Source organism: Durio zibethinus, chromosome 5 (genome assembly GCF_047325235.1).
Source record: "Durio zibethinus cultivar Kanyao isolate XHJ-2024 chromosome 5, ASM4732523v1, whole genome shotgun sequence".
Lineage (NCBI taxonomy): Eukaryota > Viridiplantae > Streptophyta > Magnoliopsida > Malvales > Malvaceae > Durio > Durio zibethinus.
The window spans coordinates 30513300-30531826 of NC_143166.1; the positions used below are offsets into that span (position 1 = coordinate 30513300).

An 18527-nucleotide genomic window follows, 5' to 3' on the forward strand; every position below is an offset into this window, starting at 1 on the left:
GTTTTTAATATATTATCAGTAAAATATTTTAATGTTATAAATAAAATTAAAAAATTAATAATAAATTTTATTTTTTATTTTTTAATATATTAAAAATATATATTCTCTCATTAATTTATTTATAAAATAAAAAATTTCACTAACAATAAAAAATAATTTCTTTTTCTTTTTATTTAATTATGATAATAAGAGTTGCACTACTAATCTTAAATAGGTAAATCCTTCGCTTTTTCGCTTGATGATTAAGAAAATTTTATAAAGATGTAAAGGCTTTTGTAAGTCAGGATCTATTTTTCTTTTTCTTTTGTAAGGCTATGCCTTGTTCTGAACTTTAAAAAAAAAAAAAAGTAAGTATTTTTTTTTACAAGATAAAGTCGATGAATTTGAAGAAATATATATATATATATATATCTTAATTTATAATAGGCAGATATTAATTTTTTATCATTGAAATTAAAAATTTGATATCCTATAACAAATTGCACAACATTGGCGACAAATTCAATTTGTTATTGAAGAGGGAAAATGGATTTGAATATTACATTATAGTCATGTTAAAGAAAGCTAAATAAGTAATACATATGAGTTGTTAAAAATTATTGTTTAGAGTAATGATGTTAATTTTACTTATATTCAATGAAAATTTTGATTTTTTATTTTAATATAAATAAAAATAAGTATTACATTATGGGTATGAAGATAAAAATAAATATAATTTAATTTTTTTATTAAGTATAAAGATAAGAACAAGTAATATAAAACTCATTTCGTATTTTATTCTATAGATTTTTATATAAATTTAGTAAATATATTTTTTTATTAAATAATGCAAATTATTATTTTCTATTAATTACAATTAATATATTTTTATTGAAAAATATATATTTATAAACTAATTACCTAAATATACAAAATAAAAATTAAAAAATAAATTTTTATTTTTATTTTTTAAAGTTATGGATATGAAAATTATCCATATCCATTAAATACTTATGAAAATAAAAATAAAGATATACTAAAATCTTTGTTAGATATGAGTATAAAAATAAATATAATATAAAAATTTAAGAATTGAATGAAAAATGCTCTACCCATTAAATAAAATATTTTTTAGTTGGGAAGTATTTGCAAAGAATAAAGTATTTTTTTAAAATTGTTTCGCTAAGGAATAAAAAGGAAAATACAATGGAAAGGAAAATGAGAAGATGAAAACAAAATGCTCACATCACATGTGAAAATGTTAGTTCTAAGATTCGTTGAAAAATGTATGCTAGTAATTCTATGATTTCCATGACATGAGAGTGAGAACCGGCAAAGAGGCCAGCTAGTGTTGGACCATTCACGTGAAATGCATATCAAAAAATCAAAATTTTCTTCAACATTTTTCAATTACAATTTTGTAACCAAGATTTTGTACAAAATGGTAGTAAAAGCTAACCAAAAAAAAAAAAAAAAACTGTCCGTTACAATTTTTTTTAATTATAATAAAATATTTAATATATATTTAAATTTTTAATATAATATTTAAATTATAAATTTATTAATTAATATAATATTTTAAAAATTATTTATTCATTACATGTTATTATTAAAATTAATTAAATTAAAGATGTATATTAAATTGATCAATAAATTCATAAAAATATTAATTAAAATTTTTTTACATTTAAATATTAAATTAAATATTTTATTATAATTCATAAGTCATTAATGATATTAATTTTTTTTGTCAAAACTAACAAAATCTTATCTTAGCAGGAAGAAGGTGAGTTTTTTTTTTTAAATTTTAAGATTTTAAATTTAAGGTTTGATTTAATTTTACATTTGTATTTATACAAATGTATAATAATGTTTCATAAAAAAAAATAAAAATTGCTACATATATCGGAGACAAATCCATGAAGAAGGAAATTATTTTTTTTGCATGTACGCTAAGCTAAGGTTGCTCGAATTTCCAGGAGTTTGAGTGGATACCGTAAGCCTAGCCTAAAAGGCCAATGAGCTGTGCCTTTGCCTACATCATAACAGCAACTTTCCATGTTGATTTTTTATTAAATATTTCAAAACTTTATACCAGCCTTTTCTTTTTTTTTTTTTCTTGTTTATTTAATTTTGTACTATGCATTAAAACGGTGGTTAATTGATTTTAAATTAATATTTAATATATATTAAAATAAAAAAAATTATTATTTTTTTAAATTTATCATATAAAAATTTTAATTTTAATATTATATTAAATATCAAACTTAAAATCGATTGAACAATTCTTTAAGATTATGTTTTGCCTTTGCTAGAATCCCTGTTTCTCACCAGATTCATTGTGGTCCTGAATTGATGTAATGTTTTGAAAGTGAAGTTCACCCTTTAACCCATTCTCTTTATCCAATGTTGTCTAATATTATGCTCATAGACATTCTAATAGTTAAAATTTTTAAATTTTAATTTAAAATTTTTAAATTAATTTTGAAATTAAAATGACGATAAATCACTATCTTTCATTATATAGCCACAGCCATCAATTTAAAAAAAAAAAATCTCTTATTGTTATTTTTTGAGTAAATAAGATTTGTGATCTTTAAACTCTAATACTTTTAAAATCATCTCAAAAAAATTAAGTTTAAACAAAACTTAAAATGTTCCTCTGTCTATTATTAATATATACATTTTTATCAAAAAGACATGAAAAAAATAAATAAATAATAAAAAATGCCTTCTGCTTTATCTCAGTCTCGTCCACTTTTGGCAATGAAATATCTTGCAAAATATATGATGAAACAAACCTTTCGCCTTTCCGCCTGGTGGCTGTGGCATGCATGCCAACTGGAAGGTATGATTCCAGATGCTTGCCGTGCATGTTTAAGGGGGACCCAGACTCTTTTCTTAAAGTACATTCATTGGACTTGTTTTAAAGCAGTGGAAATCGATTTTTCCTTCAAAAAAAAAAAAAAATCAACTCAAAAAGCAAATTTTCACTTACAAAAAGTGGTGGGATTTATTTCAGGTAATGATGGGATGTTATCATATTAGTCAAACAAATCACAGAAGTTGTCTTCCAGATAGTTAAATTTTGAAAATTTGTCGACGCTTCCCTTCCAACATTGCTATAATTTTGCTGGGGAACATCATTTATAAGCTCGCATTCATCCACCAAATTAGGCTTTGTTGGGTGGCGTGGGGTACGGCTTTAGCTCACAGCATGTTCTTGTACATTTATCAGCAATAATATTGTTCCGATCAACAATAATGGAGAAAAAAAACGCCTTCTCAAACATCGTAAGGATTCATAATTTTTTAGTATATGAATTATTCGAATTTAAAACTTCTTATTTGAATATAAGATTTAATTCAAACGGTTTCTTCCTTATTTTAAGAGGTAAATTCTTTGTGAAATTGAAATTCATTCTTAGCAACTTCCATTCACTTGTCTCTAAAATTCGGCTTTTTTTTTATAAAAAATAATAATAAGTCTCAATTCGTATGTACGGTCATTGAAAAGAAGGAAATTTTATATAATGTATTTTAAATGAAGTTTGTAAAATTTTTTTAAAAAATAATTTAATAAAAGTTTTAATTAAAAATTCAAATAAATAAATTAATAAAATTTAATGTGAAAATTGTAAAAATATTATTAAAAATATTATTTATAATTCAAATTTAATTAATACTTATTTAACGATAAAAATTCTGTCAATATTTTTATTAAAAGTATCTATATAAACATATATATATCAAAATTTATTAAATTTATTTTAAATTTTACATATTTAATCTTTATAATGAGATTTTTTAATTTTAATTTTTAATTAATTATTTTTAATTAAAAATTTTATAAATTTCACTTAAAATTTTTCATTAAAGTCTTTCCCACAAAAAGGTTGGTGGAAATCTTTACACGCAGGCATGTGATCTTTTTATATCTTGTTTTCCTTTTTTGAGTAGACTATAAAAAAGCAGGAAGAAACCCATACTTTTCAATTGTTTTGTTTCTTGATTACCAAAAAAGAGAGGAAAACAAAAACATTTGGTAATTAAGAATCATTCGGCGAGAATTTTGCGTCGAATCATGACCAATAATTTAACTAAAAAGCAAAGAATTCGATACCAGATGGAGCTTCACTAATTGAGTCAATGGCTCAATGCCTATTTTTATTCCTGCGAAAGATTTTATGAACGTTTCCTCTTAACTATTTAATATGATTAAGCTCAAATTTAAGCTATAAAGATTTATTAGAATTAGGAGTGTAATCGAGCCAAATCGAGACCATATAATAAAAAGTTCAAGCTTGAGTTCAATCTCGACTCTTAATTCACAACTCGAAACTCGATTCAAACTCAATCGAATTTCATTTTCTTAACTCGATTCAATTCGTGATCAAAATCAAACCACTCGAACTCGCTTAAATAGACTCGTTTATCAATAAAAAATAAGTTTGATTTTATACTCGATTTTTAATTGGGTTATTGAAGACGTTTCTGAAAAAAAAAAATTTTTAATAATACCCTTATAAATTTTTATAAGTTAATAACTCAATGCATTTTTAGCCAAAAATACCTTAAATAATCAATTCCATTTTTGTATTGGGGATTCTTCAAGATTTTTTTTATCAGAAAATGTTTTGAATAATCATTTACAAAAACTAAAATAAAATTATTCAAGGCGTTTCTGATTAAAAATACTTTTAATAATCCTCTATTAAAAAAATTTAATGAGATTATTGAATGCGTTTTTGGCTAAAAAAGCTTTCAATAATCCCATTCAATTTATTGTATTGGATTATTCAATTTATTTTCTGATCAAAAACACCTTTAATCCATAAAAAAATTGTAAAAAGATTATTGGAGGTATTTTTGGCAAAAAACAATTTAAATAATCCACTCATAAAAATTGATGAATTATTCAAAGTATTTTTAGCTAGAAACACTTTTAATAACCTATTAATTTTTTAAAAAGATTATTCAAGGTGTTTTTTGTCCAAAAATGCTTTGAATAATCTTCTAGTAAAAAAAATTAAAGGAGATTATTATTGAATTCATTTTTTGTCAAAAATACATTCAATAATCCCCTCATAAAAATTTTTGTAAGGATTATTCAAAGCGTTTTCAAGCTTAGAGAGTAATGAATAATCCTTTTCAATTAAAAATTGGATTATTAAACTTTTCATCATATATGTCAATGAGATTATAATAATTATTTAGAATTTAATATATGTAGATTCTTCCTAATCAAATGAGTGAATCTAAACACGTGATACCCTAAAAATGAAAAAAAACTTAGGTATCGAATTTTTTAGGAGATCACATTTTTTTTCAAAATCTATGATTCCGTGAACTAAACCTCATGATAAAGTTTTTAAGTATGTATATATATTTAAGGGTAAAAAAGTAAATTAATAATAAAAATATTAAAAATATATATTAAAAATAAAAAACTCAATTAAGATTGTGAATCGCTCGAATCAGATATTAAAATACTTGAATTCAACTCGCTTGATAATTCAAACTACTCGAACTCAAACTCGATTTAATAACAATCGAATCAAATTCGAATTTTTTTTCAAATTGAACTGAAATAGCTTACGAGTACATATTTACACCCCTAATAAGTATGCAGAGCATTGAGCTCAAAATTTAAGCTCGAAGTAGTAAATGTGTTCTCGAGTTGGTTAAATAAAAAATAAAAAATAAAAAGCTCAAATCAGCTTCGTCGTTGAATCTGGGTATTATTTGCAATTTCAACTCGATATACTACAACAAATTTCCAGATATATCATGATCAAATAATGATCGTTTCTTCTGCAAATATGGTCATCAAAGGATTTTGGATATCCCCAATGTGATTAAACTGTACGAATTTACAAAGAAACTTACACAGATGCAGTAAACAACTGAAAAAAAAGAAAGAAAACCCCTGCTATCAGCTTGATCAAATATCTTCAATTCTGTTCTGGAGATGCAGTTAGTCTCCATATATATATATATATATACTTGTATTTCAATGGTTACGATGCACTGATCGAAGGTTCCAGGGTTTCACAAGTTGTGCTGTGCCGAGGTAACCAAATATCAATAATTGTGTTTCAGCAAACGGCTAGTAGACGACGCCCCCACAGGAATGGCTATCTTAGCTCCTTTGACAAGAAAACCAATTAGAGCGAAACAAAATGATAACGTTAGGAGACCTTATCGCTACCAATATAGTAATCAACTACACCTGTCAAAATGCAAAAACATGAACGTCCAGTCACTTCACAAGACCCACATGGTTATTGGATGCATGGCACAACGACATACATGGATGCAAAATACAGTTGGTAAGAGGCAATGAACGTGAAGAAAAGGCTGTTTTATTATCTGATTAATTTGCTAGTTGTTGCATAAATTGTTTAGGTCTTTAAGTAGTTTTTTTTTTTTTAATATAAAGTATTTAATTGTTTTTTTTACAAAGGAATTCGTAGAGATAAGAAAAAGTGAAAAAATTTAAATGAAATTTCTTAGGTAAAGTTTATGAAATTTCCAACTAGAAGTGATTAAATAAAAACTAAAATCAAAAATTAAAATCGATAATTTGAAAGATCTTATTATATACATTAAGTGTGCAAAATTTGAAAAAATTTTAATAAAATTTGTATATATTTTTAGATAGATATTTTTAATACAAATTTTGATAAAATTTTTACCGTTAAATATTTATCAATCAAATTTAAATCATAAATCATATTTTTAATTTTTTTTTACATATTATTGATTTTCATATTGAACTCTATTAATCTATTGGTTTCATTTTTTATTAAATAAATTTAAAAATTTTTTTTTACAAATTTCACTTAAAGAATTTCATGTAAATTTTATCTAGGAAAAATATTTCCATTATTGGGATTCGAACCCTAGATTTATTGATGCCACCTTTTTTAAGAGTTAAAATATGAATTGATTGAGTTAAATTTCGAATATACGTAATTATTTTTAAACATTATTACTTTATTTAGGTCTTTAAATAATTTCCTTAATTAAATTGTTGTTCAATTAATTCGTGACACTAATTCATTTAGACACTTCAATATTAATGTAATATTAAATAAATTTAATTTGATCTCTTCTCAAACTAAAATTGTTAATTGTATTTATTTTTCCTCATAAGTTTATAATCCAATTTTATTCTAAAAAGTTAAAATTACATTAATTAATTAATTAATTATTTTTTATTGTTACCACCAATTATCATTTACAAACTTTTAAAATCAACATGCTTATTTGTGATATTAAGTGACAACCAATAAAGATAGAAAAAATCAAATTGATTTTTAAACTTCTTAACATCATTCTAACCCACGCATCCAAATGTGTTTTATTTTTATTTTAGATGTGCTTTTACTTCTACTTTAGATATTTTTTGTGTTATCTTACAATTTTTTTTTTTTTGTAAAAATTAAGAAAACACCATAATTTATGATTTTGAAGTTTTTATTTCATTCTTTTAAAAGTATATTTTATTTTTCTTATTTTGATTAAAAATATTATAACAATAAAGAAAACACAATAACTTACGATTTCAAAGTTTTTATTTTATTCTTTTAAAAAGTATATTTTATTTTCTTATTTTTTATAAAAATATTATATAACAATTTATTTGTTTATTTATATTTTTTATTTCATTTTTAAAATTGACAAAAAAAAAAAAACCAAAGTTCACCCATAATTTATTGAAAGATTATGTCAGCACTTATATCATTAATTTAAAAAGTCATGTTATTCTTAAAATTTCAATGCCATTTTAATGATTTTTTTTAATAATTTATAAATAAATATCATAAATCAGAAAATTATAATAATTTATTTGCAATATATATATATATATTACATTAATAAACATAATAAGACGCATGTTATGAAAGAATTAAAGTATAATTTTAGTTTTTTTGGCCATTAAAGTACAGTTTTAATTGACTCCAAAAGATCAAATATCAAAATCATAAAAAAATTACTAAAGTAGCAAGTTTCGTTGATTTTAATGGTTGTTGACATAATTAATAGATGCTAGATATGTCAAACTTATAAATTTCTTTTGTTACAATTGCTTGAATACATAAGCATCAATAATACATGATGCTAAAGTAGCAAATTTCATTGATTTTTATTATTTTATTTACTTGTTTAACAATTATTTTCTTGTTCTCAAATTAAAATTCTAAATTTTTTTTTATTGATTGTGAAGCATAATATATATATATATATATATCTATTCTAAAGTTTTTTAAAATTCAATGGGTTGTTGACTTGTTACTGAGGTTTTTGGTGGATAAGATTTTCTTTTATGAAATTATTAGTATAAAAAAAAATTATGATCACATTTAAATATTAAATATAAAGAATCAACAAAATATATCAAGTAAACAAATCAATTAATAAATTGATCAACTAGCATATAATTAAATAAATTCACACAGAAAAAATTTGATCTAATTATATCTCATAATCTCAAAATTTGGTGGATCATGATAAATACTCTATAGCACATTAGCTTCATCCGTTGAGATAGAAGGGAGGATCCTAGATTAAGAGTGAGCAAAAATTAGTTTGAATCAATCACATTGATTAAAATTGAGTGAATTCGATTGAATTGATTAAATTTATTCGATTTTGATTATAATTAATTTTTTTAATCGATTAAATTAATTAATTTGATTAATTTTTAATTTTTAAAATTGATAATCGAACAGATTAAATTAATTAACTTTTTAATAAGTAAAAATAAAATAAAATAAAATATTTTTATAAAATATTGTTAAAATTATTAATTATTTAATTTAAATGATACTTGAATTTAAATTTTATTAAATTAAATTTATAATTAAATAATTATTCATAAAAAATATAAAAAATTAATTATTTAATTAAATCAAATCGATTTTGATTGATTCATTGATTATTTAAAAATATTTAATTAATTTGATTATTTATAAAATAAAAATTAATTAAATTAATATTAATTTTTTCAAATAAATCGACGAAATTGATCCAGTGCCCACCCCTGAACTCTAAATTAAATGAGAGTCGCTCGTGCAACAGGAATTCTTTTGACTCGTGGTTGCTGTTTTCTTCAAACCAATCAACAGATTTCTACTCCAACAAAATGAATACAATTTACCGTCCAATCATAATCTTTAACGTCGAAACACGTAATCCCGCCATGTTTTTTCGTGTTCAATGAACGAGGAGTCCTTCGATGAAAGAATCCCCAACTCAGGGTCGATTTACTTTTCTGGCCAATAAATTCAATTGGACAAGGCAAAATCGCCGTTGAGGAGACTCCAATGCTCTCGAGCAAAAAGAAAACTTCAGAGCTTCACTAATGATCCTAACTAGAAAAATTATTAAAGATATTGATAATAAATATAAAATAATAATACATATTTTTTAATATATATTTAAAAAAATTAATTTAAAGAATACAATATATATCATTATTTTAATTTTATTTATTACAATTTTAAAATTTTTTTATTAGAAATGTATTAAATAATTTATCTCGTAACTATTTGGTGCCAGAAAATATTTAGGCTGAATTTATTCACTAATTTCCCATCCGAATCATTTAGTAGTGAGCAACTTCAAATTTCTACACCTTTTTTTTTTTTTTTTTTTCCTTTGGTTTGCCGTATACGTAGTTCTAGAAAACGCAGCCAATGAGAAAGATATTTTAGAAATGCAGCATTAAACAGTGAAGTTGCATTTAACATGAGACTGAACAAAGGCAAAGATCAAAGACTTCCTGAATTCAAAACAAAAAAGAAGAAAATGAGACGTACGGTGTCAAACGCACAAAACAGGGACCCACAGATATTTCTATCAAAGGATCCGAAAAAAATATAGGCAGAGGAAAGTTCCACGTGGTTGGGTTCAATGTGGAGATGTGGATGGACCCTAACTCCTCATTGGTCCGAAATCTATCCTCTCTAGATTTCATTATCCTATATGGCTCTCTACAAATCCTTCTTTTGATTCTCACGATTCACATCCTGATAATTAACGTACCCCGCCGATTTCCACCAGAAACTCGAGCACAACTGTCATATAGTTCGAGCGAAGAGAGGCAGAGTTAGAGAGAATAAAGAAAAATGGCTACAACATTTGGGGCTGTACTAAATGGGTTAGGGTCTTCATTTCTGTGTGGAGGAAAGAGGAGCCAGGCCCTTTTGGGTGCTAGCGTTGCAGCTAGAGTGGCAAGTACCCCTGCTGCTGGAAGTAGGAAATTGGTTGTTGTAGCCGCTGCTCCACCTAAAAAGTCTTGGGTCCCTGGTGTCAGAGGTGGTGGCAACTTCATTAACCCTGAGTGGCTTGATGGATCGTATGTGTTCCCTCTTCCTTAACCTCCCTTTTTTTTTTTTTTTTCTTGTTTTAGTAATTCAGCCAGGGTCTTAATTTTCTGTTTCTCTATTGCAAACTGCAGGCTTCCTGGAGACTATGGATTCGACCCACTAGGTTTAGGCAAGGACCCAGCATTCCTCAGATGGTACAGAGAGGCTGAGCTGATCCACGGGCGCTGGGCCATGATAGCAGTTGTCGGCATCTTCGTAGGTCAAGCTTGGAGTGGCATTCCATGGTTCGAGGCCGGAGCTGACCCAGGTGCAATATCCCCATTCTCCTTCGGATCACTCCTGGGTACCCAGCTCCTCCTTATGGGTTGGGTTGAAAGCAAGCGCTGGGTAGACTTCTTTAACCCACAATCTCAATCTGTGGAATGGGCTACTCCGTGGTCCAAGACCGCTGAGAACTTCGCCAACGCCACAGGGGAGCAGGGCTACCCAGGAGGCAAGTTCTTTGACCCACTATGCCTTGCAGGAACCATCCAGAATGGTGTCTACGTCCCTGATTATGAGAAGCTTGAGAGACTTAAGCTTGCTGAGATTAAGCATGCTAGAATTGCTATGTTGGCCATGTTGATTTTCTACTTTGAGGCTGGCCAAGGAAAGACACCCCTCGGTGCTCTTGGGTTGTAAAAAAATGATTGGCATGTTGATGTAGATAATAGTCATGTTTAAGAGGAAAAGTCTCGCAAGCAAACTAGAAATGTTATTGTACGTTTAGCTGATGAGTTCTCTCAATGGTTCAAAATTCTTTTTGATTGTGTTTGCAAATCTATAACATTATACTAAAGTAGATTCTAACTTACGCGGTATACAATTTGACTCAATTGGGCATCAAGTTAGGACGAGACAAACAAATTTGAGTGAATGGAAATTAATTCGAAATTTTAATATTTGTTTGATTTTATTAAAATTAGTTTTTTTTTTATTTAATTCAATGCAATTTTAAATGAAATTTAGTCTATATTAATTTTAAAATATATATTATACTATATATTAACCTAAATAATTGAATTGAAATCTAACTTTAAATAATTTTAGTACCAAGTGTCCCTTGAATTAATAAAAAAATAAATAAATCAATAACTTTCCCTACAATTTAAAAAAAAAATCACAAAAGGATTATTAAAATAACAGAAAGTTGCAAGTTTTTAAAAATCTATCACACAAAAAACTAAAAAAAAATTTTAAAAAATAAAATCTAGATTTTTTTTAAAAAATTTCATATCTAAGTTATTCTAGGATTTAGTAGTTTCATATAATTACATTTTTAAAAATATGATATTTAACAATTTTAAATTTTAATATTTATAATTTTTTATCTTCCCATTGTTGTTTCGTTTGTAAAAAAAAAAAAATAATAATAATAACAAAAGTTGTGTTGCGGAAAAAAATTGCAGCACTCAAGGAAAAAAATTATTAGTTCTATAGGATTGTGAGAAAAAAAAAACTAACTTGTGTTTGGAATACGGATGTGCCGAAAAACATGGTCCAAAATACGGAATGATGCGAAGATTCTTGGGCTCACAGGTTAACAGTCCTGGTAACAATGAGATGAATCATTCAACCTTAATTTGTCTTATTGCCTTTTGTTTTTCCTTTCTGGGCCGAATCCTGTAGCCTTCAGGATCTTTTTCACAGCAGTTTCCTTTTTGGGCCAATCCTTTAATTGTTTATGTGGATACCCAGGTATGCTGAGTTCGTTTTTGGTTCTCATGTTCTGTCCACCGGCTCTTCATTTGGAAAATTAGGGTTCATAGATCCAGACAGATAGGCAAACAATTTGAACAGGTCCAATTCAATATATGTTTTACTGAAAGAATATCATCTATGATTATTATAGTATAATTAATCAATAATAATTTAAAATTATATAAAATCTATCAAATTTTTATATAAAACTTATAACTATAAATAATAGATTTTAAATAATTTTTTATTGTAATTGAACAATTGAAAAATTATAATAAAAAAATTATAGGTGAAATGTTACTGATTCACGATTACATAAAAGCCCTTTATGTAAAGTACTTATTCTTTGAAACGACTACATTGTATTATTACAATCACCACATTCATAACCACATGTGTAATAAGAAGGAAAAAGAAAGGAAGCAAGAGTGTGGAAAGAAAATAATTAAATTTTTTATTTTGTTTGGTAAGAGAAAAATTAAAAGAAAGGAAAATGAAAGAATTGTTTTTTTTTTTTTTGGAGTTTTTTATTTAATGAAAGAATAAGAAAACAACACAATGATATTGTATAAAAATAAATTTTAAAATTTTAGAAAATAAATACATTTAATTTTAAAAATATATTTAATATAATTTTTTGTGAGAAGTTTTATATGATTTATTAACAGTGTAAAATATTTATACACTAACAATACATTAAATATAATTTTTTCCCAAATCTAATCCTTTTAAATTGAAAAGAAATTTTTTTTTTCTACTTAAAATTAAACATTTTAATTTCAATTTACTCATAATTATAATCTTTTTTTTTATTATTATCTTTCATCTTTTGTACCAAATACAAGAAAAGGAAAATAACTTGCTTTCATCTCCATTTTTTTTCTCTTTTTCTCAGCTTTTTCCCTTTACGTCTCTTTTCCTTCTTTCCTACCAAACTAAGTGATATATCTAACTTTGAGATATTTTGCATTTTAGAAGTATTTGGGGCATTTCCCTAGCTTTGACCTTTGAGTAGAAAGAACGCAAAGTCAGCAGCCAGAGAACCGTATGGAAGAATTGGCTCAATAATTATAGACGTTGCTTTTGTCAATGATACTTAAATTTGCATGTTTTGTCGATCCATCGAATTAATTAACGTAGACAAAGTCCACAGATTTTCAAAACAAAAAGGTCAACAATTTCAGCAATCAACAAATCAGGCCGTGGTTTAAACAATCTCACTTGATATATATAATTCAGACAGTGAAACTTAACTATAGAGAGAACACAAATCTTATCCTAAATGATTGGTTTTTGGGGAAAAAAAGGATGAGAGGGAATTAAACTCAAGAGCTTCACTTTGATCAGCCACTTGGGTATATATCCGTACGTATTAATTAACTTTAGAACAAACTTTGCGGATTTCACCGACAGTTCCTGTCTTCACTTCGATGTTGCTCATCTTCACCATGGACCTTCCAAATTCAACGTTGAAGGTCAATCCAAGTAAGCCTCTGATGCCCAAGAAACGTTGGACGAGTGTCCTGGTGGAAGAGTCAGTCCATAATTTTTGATCAGACTCCAGTATTCCCTTGCCATCCCTCAAGTTCGCGAAGAAAGAATTGTCAAATCTGTTAGCGCTGCCGGTGTCCAGCCCAATCCTGCGTGATCCATCACCGTTCTGTGGACAAAGCGCTTGAAGCTGGGAAACAAATGCAGCACTGATGGAAGAATCAGCTCCATTTCCGGTTGTAGTGAAGTTGTAAAGCCTGTATCTAAAGAATTGGCAGGCTGTAGTACCAATAGTGTGTCCTCCTGCAGTCCAAAAATGCATTATACTTTATCAGTTGGGTCTTGGTTTTAAATTTTACATATATAGCACTAAATTAACGGTAATTTAAATTCGGTTTAATTTAAATAAAAAAGAACTGAAAGTGTATAAATAGCAAAAAGCAAAAGCCTCCAAACGAAGTATATAATTCGTTTAATTATGGTTCCACGTTTAATTTTGAATGCAAATAATCTAATGCTCACCAACAAGGGCGACAAGATCTTGAGTGTTGAGACCCTTTGCTGCAAATTTTTGCTTTTGCACATCTACGGAGTCACGAAAGCCTGGCAAATTGACAGTATCAGATGCCTGTGAAACAATTCCATCTCGGCGCCCTGTAGGCACTGCCCAGCTAGCTCCACTGGTCTGCGTCATATATTGTTAACAAGCATTGTTAAGGACTAAGGCTTCATTATTAATGATTAAGGGTCCAATCGCAAAATCAACGAGATGACGCGATGGGAATCCCTTCCCACTGGTCACCCAAATGAAGCATAAGCTGCGTGCTTATATAATGCATTCATCTGAAAAGATTAAACAAAAATAATTACCAGAACTACAGAATCACGAGCAGCAAGGGCTAGAATATCGGCACATGAAACAACTCCGGGACAGGCAGCTTCGAGCTGAGTCTTGGCGTCATCAATGACTTCGTATCCTCTCAACAAAAGGTTAGGTGGGGCGGTTTTCTCAGTATTAGGCCCATCAATAAGGATGGAAGCATCACATCCCTGTACAAAGCAGTCATGGAAGTGCATACGGAGCAATCCAGGAGCAACAGTGGGATCAGACCTGAAATGAGATTGAACCGTCGACCTTACAATGGACTCAGCTCGAGGACATGTACTTGAGTAGAATCCAACTCGCGTGCCCTGGCCTTCCACCAAGCTAGCAGCTATGGCAAGCAATAGTGTAACAAAGAGAACTGATCTTTTTCTGAAACAATTACCCTCCATTGTTGTGACGAAACAACGAGAAGAAGAGACAGTACTCTAAAGCTGACCGAAAACTTTGAAGATTTAGTTGAGAGAGGCTTTGAGATCTAAGGCTTGTGATTCTGGGTTGGAAATTGAGAAGTATTTATAGGCATATGAAGTCAGAGGTTTTTACAAGTAAGTAAAGCCGGCTGCTGAACATTATTAAGACTTTTGGATATGCTATAGTAAGCCAAAAGAAGCTCACCTTCCCTCCCATTATCAAATTGCATGCATGTGAGCTGCATGCCAGTATATTTTACGAAGAGACAAAAGTCGTCGTCAACGAAATCTTGTAGTAGTATTATCTTTTCCACCGCTCTTGATAATTATGGAATGATTGAATTTTCGGGAATGAAAAAAGCACCTTTTGACTTGGGCTATTTCCAGGAAAAGGAAGGAATCCGATCTGTTTCTATATCCAATTATTCATTAGTAGAGGCCCTACTTTACAAGAGTAATTGAACATATTTTATTATTGAAATGGTTAGTTAATCTCAATCCATTCATTCAGTTATTTTTTAAAAATAAAATTTAATTAATTTAAATTTTAAATTTCAACAATTACCACCTTTTGCTATCTCTAAAGAGCTGGTTCTTTTGTAAAAAAAAAAAAAAAAAGGTTACTTATATACAGTACTTGGCGCATTGAAAAATTTAAAGTGGAATCCACTCTATGGTGCTTTGGCTTGGTGCATGCTCAAAAATTTTATCTCAAAATTTTTTCGTTCATCCAACAGAGTTACTTTTGCAAAAGGGTGGGGCCATAAATGAGATAGAAAAAAAAAACATATAATTGGATGAAAATGACATGTTTTGTCTGGTTAGAGTTCTGCTTTGGTGATTTTAGTTGTATTATAATTAAGAATGTAATAGAAATATTAAAATTTGTGCTAATTGGTGTGAGTTTAAGGATTCATTCGGATGAGTGTTGAGATTAATTTTCATGAAATTAAAAATTATGATATAAGTGAGATTATTTATTGTAGTTACGAGATTAAATTTTATAACAATGAGATTAAAATCAACAATTAAATATATGCTTGAATGTAAAAGTAACAGTAATAGTGAAATAAAGCGTAATAAGAATAGAAAATGATCATTAAATAAATTAAAATTAAAACTTATAGATAATAAATTTATATTATATATTTCATTTTTTTAAATTTAAAAATTATTTAAAATATAAAATATTTTTATATTAAATAATAATTTTATTCATAAAAATTTGAAAAATAATAAAAATGGATATGAAAAAAAATTATTTAGTTGTTAATTAGTTTATTATATAATTATAAAATCTTATTTATTTATATTAAATTAATAAAATTATATAAAAATTTTAAATAAAAAAAAAGAAATGAAAAAAAGAAGTTAAGTGATAGGGATATTTTTGGCCTTATATTATAATTTCACAGGTAAAAAAGAAAAAAAAAAAAAAGAAAGGAAGAAAGTTGGGTTATTTTTGAAAATGACAAATGGGGTGAGAATAAAAATTTTTCACTTTAATTTGAGTGCATTCAAAACATTTCAATTACACTGAAACTTTGTTGTCCAAATGACAAACTCCAGCACGTTTGAGCTGAAAACTATGCTAATCGCACAGAGCTGAAAACGTGGAAGCGATGAATATAAATTCAAATACCCAAAATGAGAGAAGCAAAAGGCAAAAGGCAAAAGGCAAAACGCGTAAAGAATAATATATGCATTGGAGATAATGATTTTTTTTTTCTTTTCTTATCTTGGCGTTCTCATATAAATTAACATCACTGGCCCTCTTTTGGCTATTTCAAAGTCTTCAAGCGAAGGATGAAACTTTCCCAGTTGGATTTGCGAATCGTGCCTTCGGCTAGGGTTTGGGCCACATGACAGAGCTTTTCTTTTCCTTTTGCTTTATATTGAAAAATGCTAGTCTCATTCTGACGCGTTTTTCTGCATTCGGAGTCAGCATGTTCAGACTAAACTGACTTTTTCTCTTCATCTGTCCTTTGGGAGAAAGATTTTTTTTTTTTTTTTTGGTAGATAGAAATTGTATTTTGTGGATAAGGAAAAGAATACTAAATGTCGACATTTAAATTTTAAATTAATTAAATGTGATTTTTTAAAAATAATTAATTAAATTTAAATTTGCATAAAATTTTTTTTTATAATTTTATATTTAAGTTGAGCTCCTCTACTTAAAGTCAATTAATTTTAAATTAGATACTTAACATCGTATTAAAACTAAAATTTTTTTCCGTTGTCCTTTTAAATTTGTCACGTAATAAGTTTTTTCCATCTCAATTTACATGTGATAGGAACCCATTAAAATGAGTTATCTCACTCACCGTCTATTAATTTTAAGTGAAATACTTAATATATATCACACAATAAAAAATATTTATAATTAACTTTTTTTTTAAGGATCAAGTTCTTAAACTTGCACATTATTAAATTATAACAATGATGGACGAGATGCATTAGGTATCAAATAGTGTTGATTCATTTCATGCATCTTTCTTTGAAAATTTGGGGAATGGCTGAGAAATACTACAGTCTGATCAAATGTTATGGACTGATGATTCTACGAGATCCATTGTTCAAAGGTACTTGGGCGTTAAGAGGCCAGCAACCATTGAAATTCAACATAGAATTTGGCAGATCAATGGTAAAGATGAGCAACAAAATTGAAGTGAAAACAGGAACTAATGGTGATATACGCAAATTTTGTCCTTCAAATAATCTAAATATAGCCTTCACATTCGAGTTGGAGAATCCTATTGCATTAATTCTTATAAAGTCATTGTTTACATGTAATAAACTAATAATGCTCAAATGCGAGGCAAACAATGATAAACTGGCAAAGTCAGTCGAATTGCCTTGCTTGATCTTGCATGTTCTTATATTAAAAAAAGGGTTTCGATTTTGTTTTCTCACATATGTTTTTTGAGAATGATCCGCTAACTTAAAAATTTTTGGAAGTTACCATTTGTTTTTTTTTTTTTAATAAATCACCAGTTTTGATATCATTTATTGAAAAATTAACACACACATGTAACATCCATACATAAAATAAGAAACTTAAATCAAGAATAAAAACATAAATATATTTATTTCGGCTCAACTCAAAATAACCTACTTCAATCTCAATCTACTAACAAATAAATATTTATACTGTGAGACTTTTAAAATGAAAAAAATCTTTAAAAATTCTTTACTCAAAATTTAATCCAAAAATTCAATTACATTATGTTAATAGCCTACTCACTTAGTTATTTTCTTGGTGTCTAACTATCTAGACTATTAAACTGAAATAAAAACATTTTATTTATAAGGATAAAATCTCTTATACTTTTATTAAATTCTCGATATAAGATATAAGATAAACTTAAAACTCTTATAACTTTCGATATAAAATTACGAGATTTAAGATAAATCTCAACATTTTTAATGATAGGTACCCTTCAGATCTAGTTGTAACGTCGAGCAAAGTAAGAAAAAGAAGATACAAAATCATTTTCTTGGCCAATAATATAAAACGACAAAATTCAACAACCAGAGAAACATAAAAGTTGCAAGGATGTACAAATTATATTAGATATATGTTAGAAAAACTGTCAAGAATTCATATTTTGATAATTATAATCGTCGAATTATAAATGTGATATGATATAGGTGAAGAATCGAAATTTAATTCATTTTTAAGAA

At 27.1% G+C, this 18527-nt stretch overlaps 2 protein-coding genes across 2 annotated transcripts; one reads left to right on the forward strand and one right to left on the reverse strand.

Annotated features, from left to right (window-relative positions):
- The first annotated feature begins 9902 nt into the window (after positions 1 to 9902).
- LOC111282592 (chlorophyll a-b binding protein CP24 10A, chloroplastic-like) lies at positions 9903 to 11135 on the forward strand. The gene is made up of 2 exons (XM_022870741.2): positions 9903 to 10345; positions 10448 to 11135. The coding sequence occupies exons 1-2, from the start codon at positions 10116 to 10118 to the stop codon at positions 10995 to 10997; spliced, it is 780 nt and encodes a 259-aa protein (XP_022726476.1). The 5' UTR covers positions 9903 to 10115; the 3' UTR covers positions 10998 to 11135.
- Positions 11136 to 13259: 2124 nt separating this feature from the next.
- On the reverse strand, positions 13260 to 14924 carry LOC111283076 (peroxidase N1-like). Its single transcript, XM_022871464.2, has 3 exons — positions 14418 to 14924; positions 14070 to 14232; positions 13260 to 13850 (listed from the first exon to the last, which is right to left on the reverse strand). The coding sequence occupies exons 1-3, from the start codon at positions 14820 to 14822 to the stop codon at positions 13429 to 13431; spliced, it is 990 nt and encodes a 329-aa protein (XP_022727199.1). The 5' UTR covers positions 14823 to 14924; the 3' UTR covers positions 13260 to 13428.
- Positions 14925 to 18527: the final 3603 nt, after the last annotated feature.

What these genes read in the sequence shown, in the direction of transcription:
- LOC111282592 (XM_022870741.2), top strand. Translation starts at nt 10,116, where the DNA reads ATGGCTACAACATTTGGGGCTGTACTAAATGGGTTAGGGTCTTCATTT. An exon ending in CCTGAGTGGCTTGATGGATC is followed by an intron (nt 10,346 to 10,447) that starts GTATGTGTTCCC and finishes TGCAAACTGCAG; the next exon opens with GCTTCCTGGAGACTATGGAT.
- LOC111283076 (XM_022871464.2), bottom strand. Translation starts at nt 14,822, where the DNA reads ATGGAGGGTAATTGTTTCAGAAAAAGATCAGTTCTCTTTGTTACACTA. An exon ending in CTCGTGATTCTGTAGTTCTG is followed by an intron (nt 14,233 to 14,417) that starts GTAATTATTTTT and finishes TATATGACGCAG; the next exon opens with ACCAGTGGAGCTAGCTGGGC. An exon ending in AGATCTTGTCGCCCTTGTTG is followed by an intron (nt 13,851 to 14,069) that starts GTGAGCATTAGA and finishes TTTGGACTGCAG; the next exon opens with GAGGACACACTATTGGTACT.